Source organism: Salmo salar, chromosome ssa22 (genome assembly GCF_905237065.1).
Source record: "Salmo salar chromosome ssa22, Ssal_v3.1, whole genome shotgun sequence".
NCBI classification, from domain to species: domain Eukaryota; kingdom Metazoa; phylum Chordata; class Actinopteri; order Salmoniformes; family Salmonidae; genus Salmo; species Salmo salar.
Window position 1 is genome coordinate 52,006,099 of NC_059463.1, and position 27,119 is coordinate 52,033,217.

The 27,119-nt window shown below is 44.5% G+C and overlaps 1 protein-coding gene across 1 annotated transcript in view; it reads left to right on the forward strand.

The window, feature by feature from the left end:
* The window catches only part of LOC106583687 (protein APCDD1-like), a 26,854-nt gene extending 68 nt beyond the window's left edge, over positions 1 to 26,786 (forward strand). Inside the window, exons 1-4 of the mRNA XM_014168182.2 lie at positions 1 to 390; positions 18,589 to 18,766; positions 24,292 to 24,811; positions 25,298 to 26,786. The exon at positions 1 to 390 is cut by the window's left edge and continues 68 nt beyond it. Of these exons, the coding sequence (XP_014023657.1) occupies positions 345 to 390; positions 18,589 to 18,766; positions 24,292 to 24,811; positions 25,298 to 26,080 (1,527 nt within the window). The 5' untranslated portion in view covers positions 1 to 344 and the 3' untranslated portion in view covers positions 26,081 to 26,786. The remainder of the gene's footprint in view (positions 391 to 18,588; positions 18,767 to 24,291; positions 24,812 to 25,297) is intronic.
* The last annotated feature ends 333 nt before the right edge of the window (positions 26,787 to 27,119 follow it).

The following is a 27,119-nucleotide window of genomic DNA, read 5'->3' on the forward strand; positions in this document are numbered from 1 at the left end:
AGAGAGAGAGAGCGCGAAAGAGAAGTAACCTCTTCTCTACCCTTACACGCTGAGTTTAGTAGTGTGAGAAGGTTGTATCAAGCAGATGATTCTGACTCAGTGGACTGAATTTCATACCATGGGAGACACAAGCTGAAATAGAAGAGGAAACCAGCACTCACCCTCTGATCTGTAAAGGACCCCTGTTCAAATTGGATTATTGGACTTTCCCCTCTCAATCTTTGGCATGGTGATGTCCTAAATGACCAGCACGTATTGAAGTGGCTGCTTGTTCTGGACCACAGTGGACTTTGAGTTTTTTTTTCTGAGTGTGTGTGAGAGAGTGTGTATGTGTGAGCAGGATCATGTCAGGAGGACGTTTCAATCACCTGTTGAGGGTACTGTGGCAAGGTGAGTTCACGCCTGCTGTCTCTGTCCGTCTGTCTTTCCAACCGTCTGTCTGTCCATCTCTCTTTCCACCTGTCTGTCTGTCTGTCTCTGTCTTTTGACCTGTCTGTCTTTCGACCTGTCTGTCCGTCTGTCTGTCCGTCTGTTTGGCTTTCGACCTGTCTGTCTGTCTGTCTGTCTGTCTGTCTGTCTGTCTGTCTGTCTGTCTGTCTGTCTGTCTGTCTGTCTGTCTGTCTGTCTGTCTGTCTGTCTGTCAGTCAGTCTTTCCACCTGTCTGTCTGTCCGTCGTCTGTCTTTCCACCTGTCTGTCTGTCTGTCTTTTGACCTGTCGGTCTGTATGTCCGTCTGTGTCCTCTGGTTGACCTCGACACCCAGTGACACAACAGTCTTTGTCCACTCACTTTGCATCTGGACAGTAACAGCTTTAACAGCCGAGCCTGACGAAGCTGAAGCCTCATTCTGTTTTCATTATGATTCATTTCTAATAGTTGATTTATATTCATGATGTAAATTATGGTGAATTTTCACTCAAATGTAATATTTTCAGAAGTGGATTTTATAGGCTACATGTATTAATGAATGTGATTTTATTTTGTGAAGATACACTACCGTTCAATAGTTTGGGGTCACTTAGAAATGTCCTTGTTTTGGAAAGAAAAACACTTTTTTTTTACTATTAAAATAACATCAAATTGATCAGAAATACAGTATAGACATTGTTCATGTTGTAAATGTCTATTGTAGCTGGAAACGGCAGATTTTTTATGGAATATCTACATAGGCGTACAGAGGCCCATTATCAGCAACCATCACTCCTGTGTTCCAATGGCACGTTGTGTTAGCTAATCCAAGTTATAATTTTAAAAGGCTAATTGATCATTAGAAAACCCTTTTGCAATTATGTTAGCACAGCTGAAAACTGTTGTCCTGATTAAAGAAGCAATAAAACTGGCCTTCTTTAGACTAGTTGAGTATATGGAGCATCAGCATTTGTGAGTTCGATTACAGGCTCAAAATGGCCAGAAACAAAAACCTTTCTCCTGAAACTCGTCAGTCTATTCTTGTTCTGAGAAATTAAGGCTATTCCACGTGAGAGATTGCCAAGAAACTGAAGCTCTGGCACAACGTTGTGTACTACTCCCTTCACAGAACAGTGCAAACTGGCTCTAACCAGAATAGAAAGAGGAGTGGGAGGCCCTGGTGCACAACTGAGCAAGAGGACAAGTACCTAGTGTCCAGTGTCTAGTTTGAGAAACAGACGCCTCACAAGTCCTCAACTGACAGGTTCATTAAATAGGACCCACAAAACACAAGTCTCAATGTCAATAGTGAAGAGGCGACTCCGGGATGCTAGCCTCTTGTCCTCATGCTCAGTTGTGCACTGGGGCCTCCCACTCCCACAGGATCGGTCCAACCCCCCCCACCGCGGGATGGTTGAGCTAACGTAGGCAAATGCGACAGCATTGAAGTTGTAAGTAACAAGAACATTTCCCAGGACATAGCATATCTGATATGGGCAGAAAGCTTAAATTCGTGTAATCTAATTGCACTGTCCAATTTACAGTTGCTATTACAGTGCAAGAACACCATGCTATTGTTCGAAGCGAATTTACAGTTATGAACTTGAAAATGTATGAATAAACCAATTAGGCACATTTGGGCAGTCTTGATACCGCATTTTGAACAGAAATGCAATGGTTCATAAAAAGAAAAATCTGTCTAAAACTTTACACATACACTGCTGCCATCTAGTGGCCAAAATCTCAATTGAATCTAACCTGGAATAGTACATTATGGCCTTTCTCCTGCATTTCAAAGATGATGGTACAAAAATGTTTTCTTTGTATTATCTTTTACCAGATCTAATGTGTTATATTCTTCAACATTAATTTCACATTTCCACAAACTTAAAAGTGTTTCCTTTCAAGAATATGCATATCCTTGCTTCAGGTCCTGAGCTACAGATTTGGGTATGTCATAGGTGAAAATGTAAAAAAAGGGTCCAATCCTTAATTAAGGGGTTGTAGTTACAAGCATTCAATGGTTCACAGCTGCTGATCTGCTTTCAAAAAATGTTGTGAAACTTGTCTGATATGAATTTAAACTCATATAATAAATGACAGCGTTTCTATCCATGTCTATCAGAAAGAACATGGAGTAGACATAACGATAAAGAAATAAGCTGGGTATTTCCTAAAGTACACATTTTAAACAAGCAATGATGCAACTTGATGATGAAAGAAATAACATTTTATAGCAAAGTTACATATTTAAAGTTATATGACCCTAATAAAAAACTGAATCTTGAAATTAGACTAGTCTGACTTCAAAAGGCTCTCATTCTCTCTCCGGAGAGACAAACTGGCGTAGTTAGCCTTGGACCCCTTGAAAAAGCGTTGGTGCGCCCAAACAATGGTTCCCCAGGAGCAGGGAAGCATGGCCCTGGAACTAATGTTGCCATTATGGTAATAGCTGGAATAACAGGACACTACCATTAACTGACCCTACCTCAGGATAGCATTTAGAGTTGATTTTCCTCCTTGGGGAAGCTAAGCATTTTGCCCGTTAGGGCGGGTTAAGATGACAAGCCTGGAGACAGTGGAAGGCATCTGCCCACTCATAATCACCATAATAGAATAGCTGCTCGGGGCCAATAGAATGGTATTTGAAGAGCTGTTTTTCAAGTAGGGGAGACAGGAGCATTTGAGTCCCTTGCCCCAGACACACCAGACACACGCCACAAGCACTTAGCCACAACCCCAGAGGATCTTTTTCATGAGCAACCCACTCATTATTGTTTGTGGATCAAAGATGGTATTCAAGGAACTTCCATTAACTTTCATTAGTGGTTGGACATATATGGTTATCTAAATAGCAACATTGAATTTTTAATTGTCTGCTTTATATAGATTCCTATCCTATATTAATTGTGTGATTTTTGTGTCAATTCGTAAACCTTTTGGAATGAAGGTAAAACAATTGGGGGGAGTGAATAGGCACAGATTGTGCCTATTGCAATAACTTAATTCTGGTGATGAACTTTGTCAGGCAAACAATCCAAGACTACTTCATCAAAAGTTTTCCAGAAAGACAATAGCCTAAGGAATGACTTAAGACTCCTAAGAATCTTCCATATTGATCCAGACTTTTGGGCAACTCTACCTATCTTAATGTTGCAACAACACAGCAACAATGTCAACTTGGCCTATTTACGTAACACCGAATGACCTTACCTCTTTATTAGTTGTACCCCTCTCCCCTCCTCTCGTATTTTATTGGTGAGATGACTGAGAAACACTGTGTTTGAATGAGGCTAAATAGAGTCAAATAGAATATTGTATGTGATAAAAAAAATCATATCATATGAGACAAATGTTTGAGATATGACACTACCCAGCGACTGTAAGAATTTCACCAAACCAAAACAGCGAGGGTTGAAAAGAAAGTCAAACATTTTTACAAGTGAACTATTCCTTTAAGATGAAACCAACCCACTAATCAGCTCAGAGGAATGTCTGTGGGTGAATGTTGGTAGTGTTTGGTGAGAGGAATGTCTGTGGGTGGATATTGGTAGTGTTTGGTGAGAGGAATGTGCAGTGTGGTGTTAGATGAATGGGAGCCAGAGTGAACCACAAAGGAACTGGCATGTCCTAGTGGAAGAACCCCTTCATCCCTTGACGAAATCAACAGGGCCGCTGGATTAAGTCAAGTTTAACTTTTATGAAAAGACAACAATGGGTGGCGATATGACTCGAGAGGGGAGACTCGAGGGGGGAGACTCGAGGGGGGAGACTCGAGGGGGGAGACTCGAGAGGGGAGGCTCTAGGGGGGAGACTCGAGAGGGGAGGCTCGAGGGGGGAGGCTCGAGAGGGGAGGCTCTAGGGGGGAGGCTCTAGAGGGGAGACTCGAGGGGGGAGACTCGAGGGGGAGACTCGAGGGGGGAGACTCGAGGGGGGATGCTCGAGGGGGAGGCTCGAGGGGGGAGGCTCGAGAGGAGCGGAGACTCGAGGGGAGGCTCTGGGGGAGACTCGAGAGGGAGGCTCGAGGGGGAGACTCGAGAGGGGAGGCTCGAGAGGGGAGACTCGAGGGGAGGCTCGAGAGGGGAGGCTCTAGGGGGGAGGCTCGAGGGGGGAGACTCGAGAGGGGAGACTCGAGAGGGGAGACTCGAGGGGGGAGGCTCGAGAGGGGAGGCTCTAGGGGGGAGGCTCGAGGGGGGAGACTCGAGAGGGGAGACTCGAGGGGGGAGACTCGAGAGGGGAGACTCGAGTGGGGAGACTCGAGGGGGGAGGCTCGAGAGGGGAGACTCGAGAGGAGACTCGAGAGGGGAACAAATAAAACCAACCCGCTGGCCCCCGTGAAGAAATACCCTTATGAATGGCTGATGCTGAGGATGTCTTTGGGAATGTGAATGGCTGATGCTGAGGATGTCTTTGGGAATGTGAATGGCTGATGCTGAGGATGTCTTTGGGAATGTGAATGGCTGATGCTGAGGATGTCTTTATAGGGCACATCTTTTGACCAGAAGGTGTCCATATGTAATTGGGACATCATTGTAAAGGACAGTGTATTTTCAATAACTTGTTTAATGAAGGAAATACATAAATAAATAAGGAAGTAAAAACTTCTTTATACATACCAATGTGATACAATAAAATGTTACACCAGACATTTGATTAGGCTGTTATATTATGAAATCAGCGCCTGGGAAAGGGAGATGTAATGTAATGAATAGAGCTGACGTTGTTTCCTGATTCTACACGTCAGAGAGGCGTGTTTGTTCCATATGATATATTTCTATCAGTGTGGTGTCCTGCTGAATACATTCATGCATCAATCAATACATGGTGGAAATGTTAGAAGCCTTGTCCCTATTTAATAAAAAATTTTTAAATTCAACCTTTATTTAACTAGGCAAGTCAGTTAAGAACCAATTCTTACTTACAATGACGGCCTACCCCGGCCAAACCCGGACGACGCTGAGACAATTGTGTGCCGCCATATGGGACCCTCAATCACAGCCTAATATGAGAAAAAGGGACTATAGTGACTGTAGTGACTCCTCTTGCACTGAGATGCAGTGCCTTAGACCGTTGCACCACTCGGAAGCCTATGAGGAGACCTGAGGATATGTTTTCACCACCAGAACATGGGTGGTGAGATACTTTTTTTTTTCTCCCCAATTTTGTGATGACGATCTTGTCTCATCGCTGCAACTCCACAATGGGCTTAGGAGAGGCGAAGGTCAAGTCATGCATCCTCCGAAACATGACCCACCAAGCCGCGATCCTTAACACCTGCCCGCTTAACCCGGAAGCCAGCCGCACTAATGTGACGGAGGAAACACTGTTCAACTGATGACCGCTGTCAGCTTGCAGGCGCAAGGAGTCGCTAGAGCGTGATGATCCAAGTAAAGCCCCCCCTCCCGGCCAAACCTTCCGATAACCTGGACAATGCTGGGCCAATTGTGCGGCGCCTTATGGGACTCCCGGTCATGGCCGGTTGTGACACAGCCTGGGTTCGATCCCAGGCTGTAGTGACGCCGCAACACTGTGATGCAGTGCCTTAGACTGCTGTACAACTCGGGAGGCCCTAGAGATACTTCTCTCTATAAAAGTGTTGCTGCTACTACAGTGCCTTCAGATGAGTATTCATACCCCTTGACTTAATCCACATTGTGTTGTGTTACAGCCGGAATTCAAAAATGGATTAAACTGTTTTTTTTTCTCAACCAACTACACACAATACCCCATAATGACAAAGTAAAAACATGTCTTTAGAATTGTTGTTGGGGTAAATCTAATTTACATAAGTATTCCTTTGGTGGTGATTACAGCTTTGAGTCGTTTTGGGTATGTCTGTATCAGCTTTTGCACATCTGGATTTGGAGATTCTCTCCCATTCCTCCTTGAAGATTTTCTCAAGCTCTGCTAAAACCCCCTAGAGTCAATGTCCACGCCCACGTGGAAATCTCATTAGTAAAATTTAAAAAATCCCCATCAAAATCCATCAGTTTAAGCTAGAGATATCTGTTTTTTGCAAGGTCTGCTTCTCAATCCACCGAATCTGACGTTGTTGCGCTTCCGCATCTGCGGTGAAAGGTACCAGAGCTAGAGCAGTGTTTGTAAGACCATGAGACATCCCGTAAATCGGTCTTCTCACGAAAACGTCTGTAGTGTCAGAACGGTTTGGTGTACTATTATGACCCCTCTATGGAAAGATGAGACTCTCACAAACACGAGGGTGTTCTCCATTTTGCTCTACACACCCCACAACTGTCATGGAACTCATCTGAAGTTGGTACAGCCGATCTGGCAAGTTCTGTCTGTAGAGTCTGAACAGTTTGGGTTATACAGTAAGATGACACCTCTGTGGAGAGGTGAGTTTCTCACGAACATACATGTCACTAGGATGCCCACAAGCCTCACAAGACTAGTTTGAAGGTAGCCTGGTACCAGTTTAAGTTAGACGGGGAGTGGCAGTGAACAGCAATCTTCACAGATATTCAATGGGATTCAAGTCTGGGCTTTGGCTGGGCTACTCGAAGACTTTCACATTCTTGTTCTGAAGCCAATCCAGCGTTGCTTTGGATCATTGTCCTGTTGGTACGTGAATCTTCGCCCCAGTCTAAGGTCACACTCTGAAGCAGGTTCTCATTAAGGATTTGTCTATAATTGGCTCCGTTCATTGGTCCCTCTATCCTTACCAGTCTCCCAGTTCCTGCCGCTGAAAGCATCCCTATAGCATGATGCTGCCACCACCATGCTTCACAGTAGGGATGGTGTTAGATGGGTGATGAGCTGTGCCTGGTATTCTCCAGACGTAGCTCTTTGGATTCAGGAAAAATAGTTACATTTTTGTCTCATCAGACCACAGAATCTTTTGTCTTATGCTCTTATCCCATAACACCTTAAACAACTTCCTATGGGCAGGTGGGACGGTAGCATCCCACCTGGCCAACATCCGGTGAAATTGCAGAGCGCCAAATTCAAAATACAGAAATACTCATAATAAACATTCATAAAATATGCAAGTGTTATACATCGGCTTAAAGATTAACTTCTTGTTAATCCAGCCGGTGTGTCAGATTTCTAAAAGGCATTACGGCGAAAGCATACCATGCAATTATCTGAGGACAGCGCCCCACTTCCAAAAGCATACAAACATTTTACAACCAAGTAAAGGAATTACAAAAGTCAGAAATAGCGATCAAATTAATCACTTACCTTTGATGATCTTCATATGTTTGCCAGTCACAGGAGTCCATGTTACACAATAAATGTTCGTTTTGTTAGATAAAGTCCCTCTTTATGTCCCAAAAACTCAGTTTTGTTGGTGCGTTTTGCTCAGTAATCCACTGGCTCAAAGGCGGTCACGACATGCAGATGAAAACATCCTAATAGTACCTGTAAAGTTCGGCGAAACATGTCAAACGATGTTTATAATTAATCCTCAGGTTGTCTATTGTCTAAATAATTAATCATATTTCAACCGGACAATAGCGTCTTCAATTGAAAAGAAAAACAACGAACGGCGCGCAATCGGTCATGCGCTCAAAACAGCTCTGGTTCATTTAGAGTCCACTGAAAGAATGTTCTCATTCTTCCTCGTTTTTCAGAATACAAGTCTGAAACAATGTCTAAAGACTGTTGACATCTAGTGGAAGCCATAGGAAATGCAATGTGGGTCCTATCCAAATACATACTGTATAGGCATTCAATAGAAAAGTACCCACATCAAAAAAATACCACTTCCTGGATGGATTGTCCTCAGGTTTTCACCTGCCATATCAGTTCTATTATACTCACAGACATTATTTTAACAGTTCTGGAAACTTTAGAGTGTTTTCTATCCAATACTACCATGCATATGCATATCCTAGCTTCTGGGCCTGAGTAACAGGCAGTTTACTTTGGGCACGTTTGTCATCCAAACTTCAGAATACTGCCCCCTACCCAAGAGAGGTTTTAACATGGAAATAGCTGTTCTATCATTCAGCCTACGGTAGCTGCCAATGTGTGGTGTTCAATGTAAGCCTACATTCCATTAGACTTTTGAAAAAAACATGCAGGGCTTGACATTAACCTGTTTATCAGACAAGGAAATGACTGAAAATGTATTGTTGTTTAATGCAAGAAACCACTTTACAAAATAAAATACATTATTATTCCCATACCATTATTACAGAGAATCAGACAAATTATGCTATCCTCTGCCTATTGGCAACTTAGCTTATTCATGCCGGTCTCAAAATACAACAATACAAAAACTATTTACCTGACTCGCTTTTCAAAGATGTTTAGAAATGTACACATTGTGTGCTCTTGTAGGAAGCAATCACTCCCCTATTGCTGACCACAATTTATCTATAACAGGGCAAATAACTCACTAACTACTGTAGCAAAGGATATTAACTAAATGTTCACATGTGGCTACAAGCAGCTCTCGCTTTGATCTCAAAACAAGCGCATCTACTCACTACCGCTCATGCTGTAAACACAGTCCAGTTCAAAGTAAATGGCACTGATCCATATATGGCAATGGTCTATTTGCATATAAGCCTACTGCAGCTCTAATTGTTTATGCCGCACCGGTCTGTGTAGAATACGGGCTGAGTCGTGCATGTCAATGCAATAGAATCCTACTCCGATGCGTTCTGCCTACAACAAAATCTCTTGCAAAGAAATTGGATACACCTGAGCTCAAGTTGGAGTGTCATAGCAAAGGGGTGTGGATACTTATGTAAATGAAAAATCTACAAACATGTTTTCACTTTGTCATTATCGGGTATTGTGTGTAGATGGGTGAGAAAATAAATATATTTCATCCATTTTGAATTCAGGCTGTAACACAACGCAATGTGGAATAAGCCAAGGGGTATGAATACTTTCTGAAAGCACTCCATATCCCTGATCCTTGCTGTGGAAGCCAACACAGCACAGTCTCTGAAAAAGCAGCTGTGCTTGATGGGACCGGAGCCAACTCAACCTGCAGGACAGATTGTATCTGCACTGTACCACTCACACGATGACGGACGCCCACACACACTGAAGCATGCATCCCATACATTTTTTTCTCTCAGTGGTTAGTTTATAAGGTACATCCATCTACTACCGGGTCGGACCTCCCTTTGCCTCCAGAACAGCCTAAATGATTTGGGGCATGGAAACGTTGCTCACTTGGTATCAAGGGACCTGATGTGTGCCGGGTAAACATTCCCCATACCATTACATCACCGCCATAAGCCTGTACCGTTGACACCAGGCGTACGGCAAATCCTGACTCTGCCATCAGTATACCACGCTCAAAGTTGCTTAGGTTACTCGTTTTGTCCGTTCTAATGTTTAATTGAACAGTAACTGAACTGAATGCTTCAATGCTTCAACCTAGCTAATGCTTCAACCTAGCTAATTTCTGATTTATACGAAATTGTTTGACTATAGAGGTAGCAAAACTGTACTTCAAATCTATGATACTCCCCCACTTAACATACTGCTTGACTAGTTGGGCCCAAGCTTGTTGTACAACATACAAAAAACATTCAGTCTGTCTACAAGCAGGCTCTCAAAGTGCTTGATAGGAAGCCCAATAGCCATCATCACTGTTACATCGTCAGAAAACATGAGCTCCTGAGTTGGAAAAATCTAGGCAAGACTCAAGATCCTAAATGGCCTGGCTCCCCCTCCACTCAGTACTTTTGTTTACCAGAAAACCCAAACATATGGCAGCAGATCCACAAGGTCTGCCATGAGAGGTGACTGTATAGTTCCCTTAAGGAAAAGCACCTTTAGTCAATCTGCTTTCTCTGTGAGAGTTTCCCATGTTTGGAATACACTGCCATCAGACACACACAACTACAGCACCTATCACACCTTGACAAAAAACAATAAGACATGGACAAAGGCCAATCAGACTTGTGAACATAATCCCTAGCTGTGTATTGTCTCTTTCCATGTTATATGTTGTCTGTAGCTTGTGTGGAAACGCTTTGTTGCTTTTATGTATTTTGTTTTGTTACTTTTTGTGCTATTGCTCTGTCTGCGTGCTATGTGTTGCTTGTCCTATGTTGCTCTGCATGTGCTCACTGCTCATTGATTGTCTGTATTGTTATTGTAACTGTTTTTAATAACCTGCCCAGGGACTGTGGTTGAAAATTAGCCGGCTGGCTAAAACCGGTACTTTTACTGAAACGTTGATTAATGTGCACTGTCCCTGTAAAAATAAAAAAATAAACTCAAACTCAAACTCTGCCTGCTTTATACAGCAAGCCACAGCCACCGGACTCACTGTCTGTAGAAGTGAACAGGGTGGTACATACATTTTCGGATGCATTTAGCATACTGTACAGTACCAGTCAAAAGTTTGGACACACTTACTGCAGCAGAGGTAAAACTGGGTCTTCCATTCCTGTGGTGGTCTTCATGAGAGCCAGTTTCATCATAGTTCTTGATGGTTTTTGCAACTGCACCTGAAGAAACTTTCAAAGTTCTTGAAATTTTCCAGAATGACTGACCTTCATGTCTCAAAGTAATGATGGACTGTCGTTTCTCTTTGCTTATTTGAGATGTTCTTGCCATAATATGGACTTGGTCTTTTACCAAATAGGGCTAAATTCTGTATACCACCGCCTACCTTGCCACAACACAACTGATTGTCTCAAACGCATTAAGAAGGAAAGAGATTCCACAAATTAACAAGGCACACCTAATTGAAATGCATTCCAGGTGACTACCTCATGAAGCTGGTTGAGAGAATGCCAAGATTGTGCAAAGCTGTCATCACGGCAAAGGGTGGCTACTTTGAAGAATCTCAAATCTAAAATATATTTAGAATTGTTTAACACTTTTTTGGTTACTACATGATTCCATATGTGTTATTTCATTGTTTTCATGTCTTCACTATTATTCTACAATGTAAAAATAGTAAAAATAAAGAAAAACCCTTAAATGAGTATGTGTGTCCAAACTTCTGACTGGTACTGTATATTGTGGTATATATACATTCGAAATGCATTCCGTAAGATATGTTGGAATGTGTTTCAAATGTATTAAATATTATTTATTTTTTAAATACTTTATTCATCCTATTTTTATATATTTCACATGTATCAATTTTCGTTTATCTAAAAGTATATTTAATTATTTAAAACATTTATGACACACACACACACACACACACACACACACACACACACACACACACACACACACACACACACACACACACACACACACACACACACACACACACTCTACTCCCCCCAGTAATCAGGGAACTGGGAGTCTCATTACACCAGATGAAGAAGCTTTCCTTCTTCTCCTTCCGACCAACTCCACCTCATCAGGCCCGGACACACACAAAAAATGAAAAGAAACCACGAAAGCAAGAGAGAAAAAAGAAAGAATCTGAAATCCATCCAAAAAACATGAGGCATAAACATGGCTTTTTCATCAAGGGAGAGCTAACCAGGAGGAGATGGGCATGGCATGTGTTAGCTCCACACAATAGCCATGTAGCAGTGTATGGAGCTATTCAGGGTTTTGTCATCAAGCATTGGAGCAGTGAGAGAAGAAGAGGGAGAATCAGTGAGAGAAGCAGTGAAAGAAGAAGAGAGAACTACAGAACAGTAGCCACAGGCTCTGGGACGCAGTCGAGTCTGACAGGCTGGCTGGCTTAATGATTGACTGACTGGCTGGCTGATTAGCTGACTGGTTGGCCTACTGATTAGCTGACTGACTGGCTGGCTGATTAGCTGACTGACAGACTGACTGACTGGCTGGCTGATTAGCTGACCGGCTGGCTGATTAGCTGACTGGCTGGCTGATTAGCTGACCGGCTGGCTGATTAGCTGACTGGCTGGCTGGCTGATTAGCTGACTGACTGACTGACTGACTGGCTGGCTGGCTGATTAGCTGACTGACTGGCTGGCTTGCTGATTAACTGACTGACTGGCTGGCTGGCTGATTAGCTGACTGACTGGCTTGCTGGCTGATTAGCTGACTGGCTGATTAGCTGGCTGGCTGATTTGCTGACTGGCTGGCTGGCTGGCTGATTGGCTGACTGACTGGCTGATTAGTTGTCTGACTGGCTGGCTTACTGACTGCCTGGATCCTCATGTGTGCATTGCATTGGACAGTTCCAAATAGAGAGGTACACAAAAAAGGATTTGTGCTCGGGCCCCGGTGGAAATTGTACTTTTAATATTACGTGTTTACTTTTCCATTATTTATCTATAGTCTTTCTCTCGGCATTGTTGGGAAGGAATAGGGTGCAAGCATTTCACTGTTAGTCCACACCTGCTGTTTACTAAGTGTGTGACAAATACAATTTGATTTGATTTGAAGGAGACATGATATGGAGAGGCTCTTGTCCTCCAGCAGTGGAGGAGACCTGAGGTGGAGGAGCGCGAGCTGCAAAACCCTAATCACAAACACAAACAAACAAATAGGAGCCCGGAGGTCCATCATAAATGGCATCCCTTCTCTAAATCAATGTCTGCGGTGTGTGTGAATGATCATGCGATGGAATATCCAGGCAGGTAGATGACTTTGGCCAGGTTTCAGACATACCTGTCTGTCCGGGTGGCAGTGGTAGGGCCGGGCCGGTGTCCCAAATGGAGCCCTGTTCCTTTTAAACTGCACTACTTTTGACTAATGAGCCCTGTTCAAAAAAATGGAATAGGATGTCATTTGGGATGCATCCTGGGGGTTAGACCACACACGATTCCCTGCACTGCCCCCTGGTGGGTCTAACTGTGACCACATATTGGTCACACACTGCAGGTGAGGCCATTGATGAGCAGATGCTCAGCGGCAGTACAGTGGCACCCTCCATAGGTTACAGACAGGACTGTGTACAAGTCTTTTGTAGACAAGTCTTTGGGCGCGTCCCTCTTCCCAGGCGTTGCTGACGCATGCCAGATCTTACAATGCAGATAGGTATTTTAAAGGTGGAATGTGCAGAAATCCCTCCGCCATTTCCTGGTTGCTAAAATTCTAATAGTTTGTCTAATTTCAGTTTATATCACAAAAAAAGCAATGTAGAGAATCGTTGTACCATCTAAACCGCTGTGAAATATATTTTCCATAACTACAGATATTGTATTTTCCGTTGTTTGAAGCTGGTGTACAAAACCAAAAGTAAAAGATGCAAAAACGAAACTTAAGAACGGGAAGCATAGAAATCTTAGACTTGCTTTCAATGAGAATGACGTATCTATAACTCACATTTCTATGTGAATTTGGTTGGTTCACCCCAAAAAAGTGACATATTGCAGCTTTAAGTATCATCTAACCAGATCATATGTTATAGCAATCTGTCAGTCGATGACACAGTCAATGACATGGCATGCAACGTCTGAGCAACCTTACTCTGGTGGTCAGCCAGAAATTACATCAAATGGATGGGTCTGAAGAAATGTAACCATTCTCAAATTCATGGACCTCAGAGCTTTGGATACAAAGAGTGAACATCCTGAATCTAAATGATAGATTTAACCATGTTTTGAGGCTATGCATTGTTTGTTTACAATTACAATGTTTACTAACAAAGGAGTAAAACAAGCTTATATTTTGGGTGATGATGGGATACGACAGTTGAACTACACTAATGAGGCATCTATAAGTTATTTTCTTCAAGAATCAATGGGTATATCATACATTTAAAAGTAGAAAAATGAATGTAGCAATTGCAGATTGGCCCTTTAAGGTACAATCTGCATTATGTACAGCTGTTTCAACTAAAGGGAAAATCTGGGATTGGTACATCTATTTTTTGGGACTTAAAAGTTAATTCTATATAGCCATAAATTCCTAAGGAATATAAGTTCTAAATACCTCATGACATTAGAAGTCCAATAGTCTCAGATCATAACCCAAAGTATGTTGTGAACAAACGATGTATAGTTTCAAAACATTTTTATTACTTTAATGCTCATCTCATGGACTATCAGTCCTTGCATCCATAGCTCCAAATTAAAAGTGGTTACTTTTGTCCCCATTCTTCATAGCAAACCAAGTGGTAGGGCTGCTGATTGAATAACAAAATGGCCACAGGTGAATAATCAGTGGAAATTATTGAATTACTCTAACAATAGATTACGGAAAACTACTAGGTTGCCTTATCTAAGTCTAAAGTCAAGCTATGATACTCTTTTGTTAAATGCACCATATGTCCCATTGGCATGAGATCCATGGAAGGAGAGAAACAGAATGACATCTCTATAGAAAACTTTGGCAAAACGGCCCAAATATCACACCCTAAAAGATTCTTCATAGTCATATCTCATAAGGCTTGTGCATTTCCTGGAGTTTGGTGAGTAACTGTTTGGCAATTCACATTTTCTCTACTAATGCAAAACAGACCTGTCAAATGACCAAAGAGGAACAAATTAATTCATCCTGATTAGTATTTCAGCAAATCCCTCTCTCGGGAACAAAATGCGTCAGTTTGACGGTGACGCTCGCCAATAACAGAGACACGGAGAATAAATAAATACATCTTTTGGAAAATTGCAAACATGTTTTTCTGCTTTGGACAATTATTTTGTATATTAACAAATGTACTTTAATCTCAATTAAAAAAAGTGTCTCTAGACAAATCTGGGTAGTGCCTCCACAAACCACACAAACAGAACACGGTGCTGAGTAGAGAGAGTATCTGACTGAGTGTCAGACAGTGCTTATAAGGCAGCTGCAACGGCACGCAGAAACCATTCCAACATCTAAGGAACAAACATCCCCAGGCTGACTTTAAGAAGTAGACTAAAAATCTAGTAGAATGCCTTGGGGCGACTCGGGCGGCCCTCTCTCCTCTCTCCTCGTCACCCTAAACCCTTGATGAGCTATACATGAGTGAAATGTAATTTAACCAGATGCTTTCGAGCCAGAGCCTTCACATTGACACTTCCACAACCAACTCCCACTTCAACCTCGGCCTCAACTGGTGACGTCCCCTCGCAAACAGCAGAAGGTCGGGGAGCAAAGTGAGCTGTATCAGAGACAAACATGGGACGGGGCGACGAGCTTCCTGGAGCCGACCCAGATAACATCCATAAAGCTGTCCACAGGGTCATGACGAAGCCCACCAACCCCCGGTCCTGAGGGGACAGACTAAGAGACAGGCTGATTGAAGACACAGAGACTGACTGATTGAAGTGACAAGCCAACCCTAGAAGCTATTGCCTAGGTGCATGTGGCCAGGGTCTGATTCAAATCGATATGTGCTTTGTAATGGAGGGAGAACAGACACAGAGACAGGGACACAACACAGGGACAGAGAAAGAGGTAAAGACAGAGAAAGAGGGAGACAGAGAAAGAGATGGAGAGGGAGACAGACAGTGAGAGAAAGAGCGAGAGTGAAAGAGAGAGCGAGAGAGGGAGAGAGAGAGAGAGAGAGAGAGAGAAGGACTAAGCAACGGAAAGAAAGACACAGACCAAAAGGAGACATAGAAGAAGAAAGAGAGGGAGAGCATGGTGGGTGATGGAGAGCAGGGTGGGTGAGGGAGAGCAGGGTGGGTGATGGAGAGCAGGGTGGGTGAGGGAGAGCAGGGTGGGTGAGGGAGAGCATGGTGGGTGATGGAGAGCAGGGTGGGTGAGGGAGAGCAGGGTGGGTGATGGAGAGCAGCGTGGGTGAGGGAGAGCAGGGTGGGTGAGGGAGAGCAGCGTGGGTGAGGGAGAGCAGGGTGGGTGAGGGAGAGCAGGGTGGGTGATGGAGAGCAGGGTGGGTGAGGGAGAGCAGGGTGGGTGAGGGAGAGCAGGGTGGGTGATGGAGAGCAGGGTGGGTGAGGGAGAGCAGGGTGGGTGATGTAGAGCAGGGTGGGTGAGGGAGAGCAGGGTGAGTGAGGGAGAGCAGGGTGGGTGAGGGAGAGCAGGGTGGGTGATGGAGAGCAGGGTGGGTGAGGGAGAGCAGGGTGGGTGAGGGAGAGCATGGTGGGTGATGGAGAGCAGGGTGGGTGAGGGAGAGCAGGGTGGGTGAGGGAGAATAAGTGGGTGAGGGAGAGCAGGGTGGGTGAGGGAGAGCAGGGTGGGTGAGGGAGAGCAGGGTGGGTGAGGGAGAGCAGGGTGGGTGAGGGAGAGCAGCGTGGGTGAGGGAGAGCAGGGTGGGTGAGGGAGAGCAGGGTGGGTGATGGAGAGCAGGGTGGGTGAGGGAGAGCAGGGTGGGTGAGGGAGAGCAGGGTGGGTGATGGAGAGCAGGGTGGGTGAGGGAGAGCAGGGTGGGTGATGTAGAGCAGGGTGGGTGAGGGAGAGCAGGGTGAGTGAGGGAGAGCAGGGTGGGTGAGGGAGAGCAGGGTGGGTGATGGAGAGCAGGGTGAGTGAGGGAGAGCAGGGTGGGTGAGGGAGAGCAGGGTGGGTGATGGAGAGCAGGGTGGGTGAGGGAGAGCAGGGTGGGTGAGGGAGAATAAGTGGGTGTCTGTGGGGACTCATCCCTTTGCTGTTTCAACATTTAACTGGGGAGATTGAAACCGGAGCCATAGTGTCTCTCTCAAATAGCCATCCTCCTGCTGGATCCCGGTCCATCTCCTGCTGGATCCCGATCCATCCTCCTGCTGGATCCCGGTCCATCTCCTGCTGGATCCCGATCCATCCTCCTGCTGGATCCCGGTCCATCTCCTGCTGGATCCCGATCCATCCTCCTGCTGGATCCCGGTCCATCCTCCTGCTGGATCCCGGTCCATCTCCTGCTGGATCCCGATCCATCCTCCTGCTGGATCCCGGTCCATCCTCCTGCTGGATCCCGGTCCATCTCCTGCTGGATCCCGATCCATCCTCCTGCTGGATCCCGGTCCATCCTCCTGCTGGATCCCGGTCCATCTCCTGCTGGATCCCGATCCATCCTCCTGCTGGATCCCGGTCCATCCTCCTGCTGGATCCCGGTCCATCTCCTGCTGGATCCCGGTCCATCCTCCTGCTGGATCCCGGTCCATCTCCTGCTGGATCCCGGTCCATTTTCCTGCTGGATCCCGGTCCATCCTCCTGCTGGATCCCGGTCCATCTCCTGCTGGATCCAGGTCCATTTTCCTGCTGGATCCCGGTCCATCCTCCTGCTGGATCCCGGTCCATCCTCCTGCTGGATCCCGCTCCATCCTTCTGCTGGATCCCGGTCCATCTCCTGCTGGATCCCGGTCCCTCATCCTGCTGGATCCCGGTCCATCTCCTCACACTCGTAGCATTTGGGTTCAATCCAAAAATCTACTAGGGCACGGTTGTCTTGGTCTCGGCTAAAATTATATGGATGTGGGCCTTGCCCCATCAAAAGCCAGTCTATACACATAAACAAGTACGTAACAATATGTGGGTATACAGTAGCAGTCAACAGAAAGATAGAGATTGCAGATGTGCATGCTTCGGATCCGTTATGCTGATAAATTAGAGAAAAATGTATTGCTTTTGGTATGAGTCAATGCACCATGCTAATGTTTGTCGGAGTGTGTGTGTGTGTGTGTGCGTGTGTGTGTGTGTGTGTGTGTGTGTGTGTGTGTGTGTGTGTGTGTGTGTGTGTGTGTGTGTGTGTGTGTGTGTGTGTGTGTGTGTGTGTGTGTGCGTGCGTGTGCGTATACACGTGCGTGTGTGTGTGTGTGTGTGTGTGTGTGTGTAAATTGGAGTTAGAGGCCAGGTGTTGGCTGATTGAAGTGACAAGCTAACCCTAGAAGCTATCCTCTTGGTGCATGTGGCCAGGGTCTGATTCAAATCAATATATGGCCTATAATGGAGCCCATCACATCTCATTACATGGAAAATTATAGAAATGTGAACCCTTAAACTGCTTCCAGTCAACCCGAATCTTGTTCGCAGCTGAAACAGGGGCAGACTAGGACCAGAAATCAGCATTTCCAACACACCGACCCAGTGTTTTCCTATAGGCCTACATTATAAGCCAAGTAAGACGGGCCCACTGGGCTAAAAATGTACCAGTCTGTCTGGCATTTGCCTGAAATGCCAGATGGCCAGTCAGGCCCTGACCTGAAAATCTCAGGGAGTGAATAATTTCCATTGGCTATTAATTGTTCTGTGTGTCACCCCCCGATTTTGGATGGATGAGGTTGATAATCATCATCTAATTTTGTGTTTCTGTTTCGTGTAATGAAAAGTACTCATGGATCGTTGATGTTATGTTTGAGATCTAAATTAGTTACAACAGATCCGAACTGTGGTTATCTGATTGAAATAGTGATAACCGGGAGTGTTCTTGTTTTCTTGGTTCTAGCTGTGCTTGTGTCAGGGAGCAAGCTCTGGGAGGTACCCACAGCCCCCTTAGGATTTTCCTCCAACCATACAACCAGCCTGGAATGGGAGCCACAGTGTCAGTATCACCACTTGCAGGATGGCGTCAGAATCACAGCCGACATTCCCCCAAAACTGGAGGGCAACTGGGTGTCAACCAGGCAAGTTCTCTCCATTGTTCAAAGAAAGGCTCTGAATATTCACTTTTTTCTAATATATCAGGTTCAGACAGTGTTGGGGAAGCTACTCTGAAAATATAGTTTACCAAGGTACCAATTCCTTCACACTGGAAGAAGTTAAGCTAAACTAAAGCTACCCATAAGAAAAATATAATTTACTTAACTAAAGTTACTTTGAAAAAGTAGTTCACTACATCCAAACTACTTGGTGATACATTATCATATCTAAATCAGAAATGTCATAGACTTACGGAAGTCCAGACAGGAAATGAATATTTAAAAAAATCCTGCTTTATGTTGGGATCAAAACTTATTCATCTCATGATCATGACTATGGGGTGGTACATTCCATGCTAACATCATGCTAGTTGGAGTTCATTATCAGTTTATAAGTAGAGAATGTTAGCATGCTAAATGTCCTTTACCTTGAGCTAAGAGTTGGTGGGTATTTAAGCCCTGAACGATGGCTGACAGGCAACCTTGTCTCCCAACCTGTGTGCCACCCACAAGACCACTTGGCTAGTCTTGTGAGCGAGCGAGCTAGATAGTTAGCTAGATAGCTTGTTATCTATGCTTGTTGTTAGCTTGCATAACTGGCATGTGTATAATTGTAAGGGACACTTAAAATGTTTTATGGATAATATTTAAATGTACAGAGTGGGTGAGCTCCATTCCTGACAGGCTGATTTAGATTCAATAGCAGCCTCAGAGGCCGATAAGCCAGGATGCTGCCTTGTAGGCTGTCTGCAAGGTGCCTACAAGGCAGCATCCTGATTTATCAGCCTCTGAGGCTGCTATTGAATCTGATCAGCCTGTCAGGAATGGAGCTCATCCACTCTGTACATTTAAATATTATCTATAAAACATGAAGGGTGCCTTATAATTATATACATCAGTTAATTATATACATCAAATGCTCTCATTTGTTGACTTCTTTAACTGTAAAAGCCTTGGTTTCAATCATGTTAACATTAGACGCTTACTCCCTAAGTTTGTTTTACTCACTGCTTTAGCACACTCTGCCAACCCGGATGTCTTAGCCGTGTCTGAATCTTGGCTCAGGAAAACCACCAAAAACCCTGAAATCTCCATCGCTAACTATAACATTTTCCGCCAAGATAGAACTGCCAAAGGGGGCGGTGTTGCAATCTACTGCAAAGATAGCCTGCAGAGTTCTGTATTACTATCCAAGTCTGTACCCAAACAATTCAAGCTTCTACTTCTAAAAATTCACCTTTCCAGAAACAAGTCTTTCACTGTTGCCGCTTGCTATAGACCTCCCTCTGCCCCCAGCTGCGCACTCGATACCATATGTGAATTGATTGCCCCCCATCTATCTTCTGAACTCGTGCTACTAGGTGACCTAAACTGGGACATGCTTAACACCCCGGCCATCCTATAATTTAAGCTTGATGCCCTCAATCTCACACAAATGATCAATGAACCTACCAGGTACCACCCCAAATCCGTAAACACGGGCACCCTCATAGATGTCACCCTAACTAACACGCCCTCCCAATACACCTCTGCTGTTTTCAATCAAGATCTCAGCGATCACTGCCTCATTGCCTGCATCCGTAATGGGTCTGCGACCAAACGACCACCCCTCATCACTGTCAAACGCTCCCTAAAACACTTCTGTGAGCAGAACTTTCTAATCGACCTGGCCGGGGTATCCTGGAATGACATTGACCTCACCCCGTCAGTAGATGATACCTGGCTATTCTTTAAAAGTGCCTTCCTCACCATCTTAAATAAGCATGCCCCACTCAAAAAATGTTGAACTAGGAATAGATATAGTCCTTGGTTCACTCCAGACCTGTCTGCCCTTGACCAGCACAAAAATATCTTGTGGCGTTTTGCATTAGCATCGAATAGCCCCCGTGATATGCAACTTTTCAGGGAAGTTAGGAACAAATATACACAGGCAGTTAGAAAAGCTAAGGCCAGCTTTTTCAAACAGAAATTTGCATCCTGTAGTACTAACTCAAAAAAGTTCTGGGACACTGTAAAGTCCATGGAGAATAAGAGCACCTCCTCCCAGCTGCACACTGCTCTGAGGCTAGGAAACATTGTTACCACCGATAAATCCACTATAATTGAGAATTTCAATTAGAATTTCTCTATGGCTGGCCATGCTTTCCACCTGGCTACCCCTACCCAGGTCAACTGCCCGGCACCCTCCACAGAAACCCGCCAATGCCCCCACCATTTCTCCTTCACCCAAATCCAGATAACTGATGTTCTGAAAGAGCTGCGAAATCTGGACCCATACAAATCAGCCGGGCTAGACAATCTGGACCCTCTCTTTCTAAAATTATCTGCCGAAATTGTTGCAACCCCTATTACTAGCCTGTTCAACCTCTCTTTCGTATCGTCTGAGATTCCCAAAGATCGGAAATCTGCCGTAGTCATCCCCCTCTTCAAAGGGGGTGACACTCTAGACCCAAACTGCTACAGACCTATATCTATCCTACCCTGTCTTTCTAAGGTCTTCGAAAGCCAAGTTAACAAACAGATTACCGACCATTTCGAATCCCACCGTACCTTCTCCGCTATGCAATCTGGTTTCAGAGCTGGTCATGGGTGCACCTCAGCCACGCTCCTGGTCCTAAATGACATCATAACCGCCATCGATAAGAGACATTACTGTGCAGCCGTATTCATCGACCTGGCCAAGGCTTTCGACTCTGTCAATCACCACATTCTTATTGGCAGACTCGACAGCCTTGCCTGGTTTACCAACTACTTCTCTGATAGAGTTCAGTGTGTCAAATCGGAGGGCCTGTTGTCCGGACCTCTGGCAGTCTCTATGGGTGTGCCACAGGGTTCAATTCTCAAGCCGACTCTCTTCTCTGTATACATCAATGATGTTGCTCTTGCTGCTGGTAATTCTCTGATCCACCTCTACGCAGACGACACCATTCTGTATACTTCTGGCCCCTCTTTGGACACTGTGTTAACTAACCTCCAGACGAGCTTCAATGCCATACAACTCTCCTTCCGTGGCCTCCAACTGCTCTTAAACGCAAGTAAAACTAAATGCATGCTATTCAATCGATCACTGCCCGCACCTGCTTGCCCGTCCAGCATCACTACTCTGGACGGCTCTGACTTAGAATACGTGGACAAATACCTGGGTGTCTGGTTAGACTGTAAACTCTCCTTCCAGACTCACATTAAGCATCTCCAATCCAAAATTAAATCTAGAATCGCAACAAAGCAGCCTTCCCTCATGCTGCCAAACATACCCTCGTAAAACTGACCATCCTACCGATCCTCGACTTCGGTGATGTCATCTGTAAAATAACCTCCAACACTCTCCTCAACAAACTGGATGCAGTCTATCACAGTGCCATCCGTTCTGTCACCAAAGCCCCATACACTACCCACCATTGCATCCTGTACGCTCTCGTTGGTTGGCCCTCGCTTCATACTCGTCGCCAAACCCACTGGCTACAGGTTATCTACAAGTCTCTGCTAGGTAAAGCCCCGCCTTATCTCAGCTCACTGGTCACCATAGCAGCACCCACTCGTAGCACACGCTCCAGCAGGTATATCTCACTGGTCACCCCCAAAGCCAATTCCTCCTTTGGTCGTCTTTCCTTCCAGTTCTCTGCTGCCAATGACTGGAACGAACTGCAAAAATCTCTGAAGCTGGAGACTCATATCTCCCTCACTAGCTTTAAGCACCAGCTGTCAGAGCAGCTCACAGATCACTGCACCTGTACATAGCCCATTTGTAAACAGCCCATCTATCTACCTACCTCATCCCCATACTGTATTTATTTATTTATCTTGTTCCTTTGCACCCCAGTATCTCTACTTGCACATTCATCTTCTGCACATCTACCATTCCAGTGTTTAATTGCTATATTGTAATTACTTCGCCACTATGGCCTATTTATTGCCTTAACTTACCTCCTTTGCACTCACTGTATATAGACTTTTTGTTTTCTTTTGTTCTACTGTATTATTGACTGTATGTTTTGTTTATTCCATGTGTAACTCTGAGTTGTTGTAAGTGTCGAATTGCTATGCTTTATCTTGGCCAGGTCGCAGTTGCAAATGATAACTTGTTCTCAACTAGCCTACTTGGTTAAATAAAGGTGAAATAAATAAAATAAAAATAAAAAATGCAAGCTAATAACCAGCATAGATAACAAGCTAGCTTGCTACAGTAGTCAGCTAGCTAACAACACTACCTAGCTAACCTGCTAGCTCACAAGACTAACCAAGTTAGCTGCGTTGTTCCTTGAATGCGATTGGCTGTGGTTTTGGGGGCGGCACGGAGCCTGGGACACAGGGCGCCCTAACAAATTAATGGATAATGCGTGATACTTTTGATTATTGCTTGATAATGAGAAAATTATTTTGTGATCTCGACAAAACATCTCATAAGATAGACAAGTTGTGATCTCGACATAATGAGGGAACTATTTTTTTTATTCATATGTCCTCTCTGGACTTCCGTATAGACTACAAATTGCAAAAACACATCACTGTGGAGACAGACGTTGTTAACAGAAGGTGTAATTAGGCATATTAAACACAAACAAATGTGTTTCAAGTGAGAATTAGGCAGGTCTGATGCTGAAAAAGAAAGGAAATTCTTTCCTACTTCACCCATATTTTCTCTTCTTTTTGCAAAAAAAGTAATGTGTAGTTCCAGTAGTTATCTACACCACTACATGGTAAAACAGTAGTGTGTAGTTCCAGTAGTTAGCTACACCGCTACATGGTAAAACAGTACTGTGTAGTTCCAGTAGTTAGCTACACCGCTACATGTTAAAACAGTAGTGTGTAGTTCCAGTAGTTAGCTACACCGCTACATTGTAAAACAGTAGTGTGTAGTTCCTGTAGTTAGCTACACCGCTACATGGTAAAACAGTAATTAACTACTGAAAACACTATCAAGAGTTGAATTTAGTTCAAGTACCACCAAGCTACTGCAACATTTTAAATTACTAGTTGAACTACATGTAGTTCACTATTCCCCAACACTGGCTTCAAGTCATGTAACATGTCCTGGTTAACCAAATGTAATGATAAATAGGGAAGCTCTTCTATAGGCCTTCTTTGGATTTGTGAAGGTGCTGCTCGGTCTTGGTGTCCTCCCAGGTGATTCAGACATCATTGTTTGCGCAACAATTCCATATAGTGAATTGATATATCAATCATGTATCCATCCATCTATCATTTTAGTAATTCATTCATTCATTTATCCATCATTTTGGTAATGCATTCATTCATTTATCCATCATTTTGGTAATTAATTAATTCATTTATCCATCATTTTGGTAATTAATTAATTCATTTATCCATCATTTTGGTAATTCATTCATTCATTTATCCATCATTTTGGTAATTCATTCATCCAGCCATCCATAATTTTAGTAATTAATTAATCCATCCATCCATCCATAATTTTATTCACCCATACATCCATCGTTTCGTTCAATAATTTCATTTCAGCCATCTGTCTTCAATCTCTTCATCCTGTGTAGATGTGAAGTTCGGCCTGGTCCTGAGTTTCTGACCCGGTCCTACACCTTCTACCCGAGCCACCTGTTCAAGGCACTGCAGCACTATTACACTGACAGCGGGTGCGAGGAGCCCACCTACTCTCTAGTGGTACGGGGCAAGCTCCGTCTGCGCCAGGCGTCCTGGATCACCCGGGGTGCCACCGAGACAGAGCACCACCTTCACAAAGTGGGCATCGTCATCCACAGCCAAGGCGCCATGCCCCGGCCGCCCGCCCGTCTACCCTCTGTGTGTGTGGGCCTCACCCTGGGCGGCATGGTGCCCGGGCGCCTGTATGAGCTGTACAACGCCCAGGCAGGGAGGGACTGTCTGGGTGCCCTGGGGTTCTCGATGATGGAACTGGGCTTGGTGAGAGTGGAGACCCAGCATAAGCCCCATGGAGGTCTGGTTCAGGAGCTCTTCCTTGGTGATGTGCACACGGACTGGACAAAGAGGACGTACTATCAACCAACGGGTTACCAGCAACCATTGCAGAACGCTATGGTGAAAATATGAACACTCCATTAAGATACTGTAAAGTTTACTCCAATTAGGGGAGGGGGTGGTAGGGTTAGGGAATAATAATAAAGGAAAAAAAAAAAATATATATATGCTGTGTTTGGATAGATATATGTGATATATTTCATCAATCTATCTGATATATTAAAGCTGATCTGCCCCCCCCATACATTTTTTTTTAAAGTATCCTGTACATGTAGATCAAGGCAGGGATTTTAATTAAATGGTGTCTCAGGACATTATAAAGAAATGTAGTCATTCTCTCTCCATCCATTCTTCATCTGATGCTGAACGCCTTCCATGGTGATAAACTAACTAACTCAAGCATAAAACTATGTCCAAATATCCAAACGAGCATACTATTTAGTATGTCTGGTCAATACATAGCTTCGTATTAAGTAGCGTGCCATTTTGGATGACAGTTATATTGTATAATCCTAACCATTACCATTCCATATCTATTTCCACCAGCACCACATCCACCCCTGCCCGGCGTGCGCCCTGGTCTTCCGGGCCTCGGAACAACGCCCCCCGGTGTTGCCCCGTGTCCCTGCGTCGGCTCCTCCATCTCTGCACGGCCGCTGGGTGAGCCAACGCTGTGAAGTCCGGCCTGCCGTCCTCTTCCTCACCCGAGACTTCACCTTCCGCCCAGATGAGCACTCCTGGGAAGGCTTCTACCATCACTACTCGGATCCCTCCTGCAGCCAGCCCACCTTCACCCTGCAGGCCTCGGGCCACTATGCTCAGGGAGACCCCTCGGCCAAAGTGGCGGGAGGCACCGAGTTCGTCTTCAAGGTGACCCGGGTCAGTGTCACCATCCTTGAGGGGGCCACGGCCAGGGTGCTCAACGAGACCCGGCCGGGAAGCTGCGGGAAGGTGGGGGGCTGGGAGGTGGGGGTGGAGCAAGACATTACCCCCACGGATGGGTGTACCGTCTTGGGGATTAAGCTGCCCCACAAGGAGTACGAGCTGTTCAAGACAGAGATGGACCATCGATGGCGCCCTCTGCTGTTCATCGGGGAGAGGCCAACGGATGGCTCCAGCCCCGACCGTCCCCAAAAGAGGCCCACGTCTTACCAGGCCCCCATGGTGCATTGTGGCGAGGAGGACACCCCCACGTCGTATCACCACACCAACCAGCTCAAGCTAGCAGCTAGTGGAGCCAAGAACCTACCATGGCAACCAAGCTTTGTCCTAGTCCTGGTCTCTTTACTGTTGCTTTGGTACGATGGCGGAACTGCTCACAGTGTATGAGGAAGCTCCATGTACTCCTCCTCAATATCAAGATAACGGCAGACCAAATAAAAGATGGCTTTTCAGGAGAGAATGATTTGTAAAGGATGGTACTCTATGTTCAGCAACCTGAATAAGTCAATCATATGACAATGACATCAGCATTGTTGATGCCCTTGACATTGTGCAAAAGGAAACTGAAGAACATTCAACAAGTGTCAACAACTGTCATTTCAATGGTATTCCAGTGAACAAAATGTATAAGAAAACTGTACATACACTGACTGTGTATACAAGTTGCATATCTATCATATTATATACAGTACGTATCACTTTGTTTTCTTTTAAACTAGAGATGCCTTTTGGCAAATGCTTAAGACCCATAAGAGCTCCTTTCTCTAAAGATTTATTTTCCCTTCAAATTACATAAGGCAGTATATTTTCAAACAAAAAAAAGGACAATACTGACCAATAAATTCAATGCACAAGCAACCGACATTCAAATGGACTTCAGATTGTGTAAATCAGGAACTGGATACCAAAGAGGAAACGCAAATGTGTGTCTCATCAACAGGTCCTAATCTAATGTGTTCATTTTTGATTGGAGGAAAACCCCACCTGACAAGTGCACTAATTGGACACTAGTTTACAATGCTATCCTACAAACCATACTTATTGTCATTGTTAAATGAATTGTTATATTAAAAGGGAAGATATGCTGCAATTATTGCATTGTCTGTGTGTTTTTATATGTTATGTACAGTCTGTCCTGCTTCTTTCTCATCTTTTAAATATCTTTACAAAATCTATCATCTTGATTTACTAACCAGCTGCATGAGAAATAATTTCTATCATTATTCTATCATTGGCTGTAAAATGAATAATGATTTTGACATGAATAATAATGAATCATGAGAATAATTAAGAATATTTAAGAACTGAGTGTGAAATATTCATCCTTAAGGCAAAATAGTCACTTCAGTACTACAGTAAATGCTGGATTCTCCAATCTAACAGGCTTTCCAAACAATGGTCCAAGTTTGAAAGCCCAGATGCTGGA